Source organism: Gossypium hirsutum, chromosome D01, assembly GCF_007990345.1.
Source record: "Gossypium hirsutum isolate 1008001.06 chromosome D01, Gossypium_hirsutum_v2.1, whole genome shotgun sequence".
Taxonomy (NCBI): Eukaryota; Viridiplantae; Streptophyta; class Magnoliopsida; order Malvales; family Malvaceae; genus Gossypium; species Gossypium hirsutum.
Genome location: NC_053437.1, coordinates 301,549 through 308,919, shown reverse-complemented (window position 1 = coordinate 308,919; position 7,371 = coordinate 301,549). Strand labels below are relative to the sequence as shown.

At 30.6% G+C, this 7,371-nt stretch overlaps 2 protein-coding genes across 2 annotated transcripts; one reads left to right on the top strand and one right to left on the bottom strand.

Moving 5' to 3' along the window:
* Positions 1-1,373: 1,373 nt before the first annotated feature.
* LOC107928898 (3-ketoacyl-CoA synthase 9) lies at positions 1,374-3,027 on the top strand. Its single transcript, XM_016860184.2, has one exon. It carries the CDS (start codon positions 1,490-1,492, stop codon positions 2,969-2,971), a length of 1,482 nt encoding a protein of 493 aa, XP_016715673.1. The 5' UTR covers positions 1,374-1,489; the 3' UTR covers positions 2,972-3,027.
* A 1,280-nt stretch (positions 3,028-4,307) lies between these two features.
* On the bottom strand, positions 4,308-6,573 carry LOC107928897 (40S ribosomal protein S25-4). Its single transcript, XM_016860182.2, has 4 exons — positions 6,370-6,573; positions 6,167-6,241; positions 5,931-6,065; positions 4,308-4,648 (listed from the first exon to the last, which is right to left on the bottom strand). Exons 1-4 carry the CDS (start codon positions 6,556-6,558, stop codon positions 4,535-4,537), a joined length of 513 nt encoding a protein of 170 aa, XP_016715671.1. The 5' UTR covers positions 6,559-6,573; the 3' UTR covers positions 4,308-4,534.
* Positions 6,574-7,371: the final 798 nt, after the last annotated feature.

Genomic DNA, 7,371 nt, shown 5'->3' with positions numbered 1-7,371 from the left:
TCAAGAAATAGATAATGATATAGTTCATGAAATGGTTTTGGTAGTATGAGATGATGTAAAAACCCAAGTGAAGAAAAGCAAATTGAAATAGCTATTGTTGAAAAATGAGAAGTGAAAATAAAATGATTTTGAAATAGTGAAATAATACGTGAATTTAATTGAATACAAGTTATTGAATCTGACTTATGTCTACAACCAATAAGAAATCATTAAATTTTGGTTGGAAAAGTTCACACCCCAAAAATTTAATGTAAATAAGTAAATACTAATAGTGATATATTTGCCGTCGACTTTGACCTTTGAAATTGAGTGTGGTCACCATGGTAGAAACCCTACCATTAGTTGACTCTAATTTTTATTTTATTTTTTAATTTGGTATTTTTTTTGAGTTAATTATTTTATTAATATAAAATTAATATTTTATAATTTTAGTCAGTATTTCTATTAAAAACTATTTGACTATTTTTGAAAGATTAATTACTAAATATAGCTCAAAAAATAGTAAAGATTAAATTGAGAAAAGAGGTAAGTATTGATAGTTAAATTCGTCATTATGCTTAAAATTTATGATTGCCTTAAACCATTGTGATGACCTAATGACTAAAGCTGTTCATTGTTTCAAGTGTGACCTTAGTTCGAGTCGAGCTAGTGACGTAATTAGTTAAACACGAAAATTAGAGTTCCTTAAAATTACTAGAAGGTCTAATCACTATCCTAATAATTAAACTCTCACCCACTTAATAGTTATAATACATTTTCACTCATTCCACACTTCGAACCTAATTTTACTTGGACCGTAAATGTCCATAATTGTCAATGGAACTCCATAAATGCATAAAAGCGAAAACCCAAAGCCCAAAGAAGATTCGCACAACGCCCAACGCCCCAACTCCAACCTCTCATCATTGCTCTTTAAAACATATACGTTAAAATACGTTATAAGTACATGTATTCTTTATAAATTTTTATTTTAGTTCTTTCACTTTTATTTTGAAAATTTTAGTTTCTTTATTATTTTTTTAATTTAAATACTCACTTTAATAGCCAAACAACAAGAAAAACAATGTTACAATGAGCAAGAATTTAACATAATAATTTTAATTGTATTAACAGTTTGACTTATATTTTTAAATTTGAAAAGTAAAAAGATTAAATTTCTTATAATAAAAATAAAGAGACTAATTTTTAAATTGTGGAAGAGTATAGGGACTTATGGTATATTTTAACTGGTAATAATATTAGTGATAAAACACTCCACGTGTTCTTTAATGGCGGCCGGTCTTTGCAGTAATTGCTTCATCAACCCTCTTTAAACAGCCACAAAATTTTCATTACAAACTCTTAATTTTGTCCATTATATATAGTTATATACCCCCTTTTGTTCACAACAAGCGAAAAATCCAACTAGTTTCCATCAAATCTTTTAGCTTTTTCAAGAAAAAAAATTAAAACCCAGTTTTTTTTTCTTTTTTCTGAATCACCCATCACCATGAATGGTGAAAAAAACAGTTCAAACAATAGGGTACTTAAATTAAAGTACGTTAAACTTGGTTACCATTATCTCATAACTCACCTTTTAAAGCTTTGTTTAGTCCCTTTAATGGCTGTTATTATCGTCCAAGCATCGAGGTTAAGCCTTAATGACATCCACCAAACATGGCTTCACCTTGAACATAACCTTGTCTATGTCGTCGTGTTGTCGGCTTTCGTTTTGGTCGGGTCGACCGTTTACTTTATGACCCGAAAAAGATCCGTTTATTTGGTGGATTATGCCTGTTATCTCCCTCCTTCGAAGCTAAAAGTGGAACACGACCGGTTCATGAAACATTGTAAGCTAATGGGTTGTTTTGATGAGACCTCTTTGGTGTTTTTAGACAAGATTTTGGGAAGATCAGGGCTTGGAGAAGAAACATGTGCACCAGAAGCAATGCATTGTCTTCCACCAAAACCATCAATGGAGGCTGCAAGACAAGAGACAGAACAGGTGATGTTTGGTGCTTTAGATACCCTTTTTGCTAACACTAATGTTAAGCCAAAAGATGTTGGGATTCTTGTCGTTAATTGTAGTTTATTTAATCCAACACCTTCATTATCTTCAATGATTATCAACAAGTATAAGATGAGGGGTAATATTAAAAGCTTTAATCTTGGTGGTATGGGATGTAGTGCTAGTGTTATATCTGTTGATTTAGCTAAAGACATGTTACAAGTTCATCGGAACAATTATGCCATTGTTGTTAGTACTGAAAATATTACACAAAATTGGTATTTTGGTAACAATAAAGCAATGTTGTTACCAAATTGCTTGTTTCGAATCGGTGGTGCTGCGGTTTTATTATCGAATAAATCAGTGGACCGACGAAGAAGCAAGTATAAACTTATTCATGTGGTACGTACACATTGCGGTGCTAATAATAAGGCGTTTAACTGTGTCCGACAAGAACAAGATGATATTGGGAAAACAGGTGTTTCATTGTCTAAAGATTTGATGACGATTGCTGGTAATGCACTTAAGTCCAACATTACTACGTTAGGTCCCCTTGTTCTTCCTATAAGTGAACAAATCTTGTTCTTTGTCACATTAGTTGCCAACAAGTTGATCAATGCTAAAATCAAGCCTTATATCCCGGATTTCAAGCTCGCATTTGAACATTTTTGTATACACGCCGGTGGGAGAGCCGTGATCGATGAGCTCGAGAAGAATTTGCACCTTCTCCCGGTACATGTTGAAGCTTCTCGTATGACGCTTCACCGGTTCGGTAACACCTCATCGAGTTCGATCTGGTACGAGCTAGCCTATATGGAAGCGAAGGGTCGAATGCAGAAGGGGGATCGGGTTTGGCAGATCGCTTTCGGGAGCGGTTTCAAATGTAACAGTGCAGTTTGGTTGGCACTCAAGAATGTTAAGCCATCATGTAATAGTCCCTGGGAAGGTTGCATTCATAGGTATCCAGTGCAGCTTAGCCTGTAATGAGATTAATCAAAGCGATTTTCAATGTTTATTATTTTGAGTGCTTGAATTTTTAAGTTGAAATATGTCATACCTTCAGAACTTTTCACAAATTTGAAATTTAATTATTGTACTTGTATTTGATCATGTGCGTAATCTGGCGCCGCATAGTAAGGACAAAGAGAACAATCCAATAACAAAGCAATATAGGCCAAAAGACGGGAACATCGAATACGGAAAAGAAGGTCATTACAAATGCTATGCAGAAAGCTTTTGTCATGGAGTACCTGCAAAAATCATTAAACAGAGGGAGTATTATATCTATTCTTAAATATATTTGTGGTAAACTACACTTAAAAACGTATGTTTACGTTTTATTTATTTAATTTTAAAAAAATTATTAAATTATTTAAAAATTATTTAAAAATTTTCATTTAAGTAACTAGATTATTATAATTATAGTTGTTGTGCGGCTTATCTTTCACAATGTCTGCACCAATCAAAAGTTCTTCTTTCTCTTTTCAACTTCAGTTTATTTGTTTATGGAACAATTTTAAATGTCACAAATCTATTAATTAAAATCTATACAACTTTCTTTTTTGATATTCGACATTGACCATCAGATCGACTTAGATTTAAGATATGTTCTTTTGGATCACCATGTCGATCGTCGAATTATTGTTTGGAACTCATCAATCAAATTATAAAAAAAAAACTAAACTCAATAACTTAAATAAAAATTTTCAAATAGTTTAATGATTTAAATAAAAATCTATAAATAATTTAATAATTATTTTATAAGTTTTTAAAATTTAATGATAAAAACATAAATTTACCATTTACCGATAGTTGACTGAGATTTGTTCTAATTTACCCATATAATAACTCACAGATACACAATCCTAAACGTGACACATCTCATGATGATTAAATTTCATTTTTTATTTTTATGCTATTTATGAGTCTAATTCTGAATTTTTTTATATTTTAATATTTAATACTTGATTTCACATTTTAATTTTTAATTTGATACTTAAATTATTTTAATGTTCAATTTAATACCTAAAATATCACATATTTATTAAAACATATGATGCCTTCTAATTTAAATATCAAATTCGACATAAATATAAAATGATATATTAACTAATAAAAATTGCCAAGATTACTAACACTCTGTGAAATTAAATTCCATTATAATGTCATATTATTGGGTTTTTTCTTTTTAACTTTTACACATTACACCAGTAAATTTGACAACCAAAAAAACTCACATTAGATAAATTCCAGGTAAATAAAAACAAGCGATGCTATAATTTTTTTACTCTATAATTTAACCCAACACAAAATCAGAATGTAATGTAAAATTAGAAGCATCATACTGATCTCATCTCGGAAAACCGAGAAGCTAAAGAGCATGTCAACAAAATCTCAAAACTATCCCTTTAAACCATAACAAAAACATTCTTGAGCTGAAGAAACGTCTTAAAATAAAACAAAAAGAAACCATTTGAACAAGTTGAATCTCAGCAAAAAGCATTACTATATATAACTAATTAAGCAAAAAACGTAACAATATGAGACCTAGGTGTTTGTTGCCCTAGTGTAAATCTGCTGGCTCGAATGGGCGGAAACCAACCTAATCGACCCTCTTGCCATCAGTTCCCTTATAGCCTTTCTCGCAAGCGATCCATTGATCTGAAAGGTGCAAACAAAACAATGTTAAGACTTAAATAGCCAAATGCATGTTCAAGTAATAAAATTCACAACATGCATCTAGACGCAGACATAAAAGAACTGTAACCCGAGTAATGCCGGACATCTAACTCTATAGCACAAGCAGATTCATGTAATAGAATTCACACAGCCATTAAGAAGCAGACAACTAAGTAACGACCTACATCTAACTCTATGGCACAACGACTCAGACTCAAATAGCCAAATGCAAATTCATGTAATAGAATTCGCACATGCATCTAGAAGCAGACGACAAGTATAAAAGAATGGTAACCCAAGTCCCGACAGCACTTATAGAAACAGACAATTTGAATGTAGAAATGATTTAGGGTAACATTAATCAAACAACAGGAGCTCATGCCAAAGGTAATTAAGATCAACACTCATGGTTTTAGCCTGCCATCACTAAAAAACCCCATTATCTATACCCATCTAGCACCAATAACTAAAATCTAAATAGCCCGGATTCAATACTACCACACCCAAACCATCACGATACCATTCAACTTTAGTAAGCCACATTACAAGCTATAATCAAGAACCCGGATAAATCCCTGAAAATTCCCATTACTAGCATCAATAATTAAAGTCCAAATAGCCCGGATTCAACACTAAAACACCCTAGCCCTTCAAATGCCTTTCAACTTTTGTAGGCTACATTTCAAGTTATAATCAAGAACCTGGAAAATTCCTGAAAAATCTCATTATCCACTTTCATCATCAATAGCTAAAGTCTAAATAGCCCGAATTCAACACTAAAACAATTCGAACTTCTGTAAGCTAGATTACAAGCTATAATCATCCATTATCCAGATCCATGCAGCATCAATAGCTAAAGTTTAAATAGCCCAGATTCAACACTAATACACCCTAACCATTACAATACCATTCAACTTTTGTAAGCCACATTTCAAGCTATAATCCAACATGTTATGATACCATTTTATAGGCTACATTTCAAGTTATAATCAACATCCTGAAAAATTCCCATTATCCAGATCCATGTAGCATCAATAACAATAGTCTAGATAGCCCCGATTCGGCACAAAACAGCCATAACATAATCATTGAACAACAACAATTAATGTAACCAAATAAACAACTCAGATCTCCGCATCCAGATAAAAAAAATCTAATAGTATCACAAATTGAAGAGCGAGAAAAAAAAACATCACACAACAAAATAATTCCACATTCTAAAAATGAAATTAACATAAAAGAGGTAAAAGAAAATTCAACGTACCCTCATACGATCAGAGAGAATCGAGGGAGTGATGAGCTTGTATTTAGGAGCTTCAGAGAGAAGCTTATCATAAGTAGCTTGGTCGAATAGCACCATATTGTTCACCTTCTCCTTTTGCTTTCCTTTGCTCCACTTCTATTAATACCCAAAACAAAAAAAAAACCCAGTTCATATTTAACTCTAAAAGTGCAGAAAATCAACACCCCTATAAATACATATCAGAAAAAAAAATCGACCTTCTTCTTTTGCTTGCCACCTCCAGACTTTGCAGGCTTTGATGATGGAGGAGGAGCTTTGTCTTTCTTTGGTGCCTGCAAAAAAACAACAAAACAATATAATTTACGAATCTAAAACAAAGCTGGATTCACCTTTTCTTTTGAAGTAGGAAAATGGCAAATCGAATTGTATTGAAGAATGAAGAGAAGGGAGATGAACAAACCATTGGGATCTGCTGAAAGTGAAGAAGAAAGGGTAAGAGATGAAGCGCAGCTTTTGTTGGGATGGGTTTTTGCTTAGGGTGCGGTGGGATATATAAAGAAGGTGATAATGGGAATGGGATGGCTTTTTTTTCTGTAACACTAGGGTTTTTGGGTTGGTTGAAATCCGACCCAATAGGATGTTTACCCATTTTAGAAGCCTAATGACTTTTTTCGTTGGGCCGAGAAAAAAAAATCTAAAATCCATGTGAATCGAATTAGTTTTAATTTTTATGATTAGAAAATAATTTTTTTTAAATGATGAGAAAATAAATATTTTATATTGAAAATAACATTAAGATATTATATATTTTTAAAATATATATTTTATAAGATTTATAATTTTTTATATACTTAAAATTTAATTTTTTTTAAATATTTATAAAAAAATTTAAAATTTTATCAAATAATATTCAAAATTTATAAAATAATTTTTTTTTTAAAAAACTCAACCGAATAATCAGATTATATTATAAAAATTCAAATTAAACTCTATTTTTTCAGAGAGCAATAAAAGCGGAGCAGGTCTTTATATCGCAAGACTATTGAAAAAATATTTAGGTTCATGATGTCATGTATAATTATAAGTTAGCATGTGATATCTTGTGAATGAAATGTTTTAATTTCATAATTTTTTTAATTTTATATTTTTACTTTTTACTATATTCTAAATGACATATGTTACCCTTAAAATTTATTTATAAAATATAAAATTATTTAATATATTGTTAATAAAATTTTTAGACTCCACAAATAAAATTAAAATTAAAAGTTAACAAATATTTTATAAAAACATAATAAAATATTTAAAAAAAATCACATGTTAATTTTTTTTAAGATTGCAATACTCACCCTTACCCCATATCTCAATTATTAATTATTTTTTATAAATGCATTCTTAAAAAAATTTATAAATATAATTTAGATATTATGTTTATATTAAAAACTTTATCACACAGATACTG

Coding starts and splice junctions, on each gene's coding strand:
- LOC107928898 (XM_016860184.2), top strand. CDS start 1,490: ATGAATGGTGAAAAAAACAGTTCAAACAATAGGGTACTTAAATTAAAG.
- LOC107928897 (XM_016860182.2), bottom strand. CDS start 6,558: ATGGGTAAACATCCTATTGGGTCGGATTTCAACCAACCCAAAAACCCT. Junction 6,242..6,369: donor ACTTTCAGCAGATCCCAATG/GTTTGTTCATCT, acceptor GTTTTTTTGCAG/GCACCAAAGAAAGACAAAGC. Junction 6,066..6,166: donor GTGGCAAGCAAAAGAAGAAG/GTCGATTTTTTT, acceptor GGGTATTAATAG/AAGTGGAGCAAAGGAAAGCA.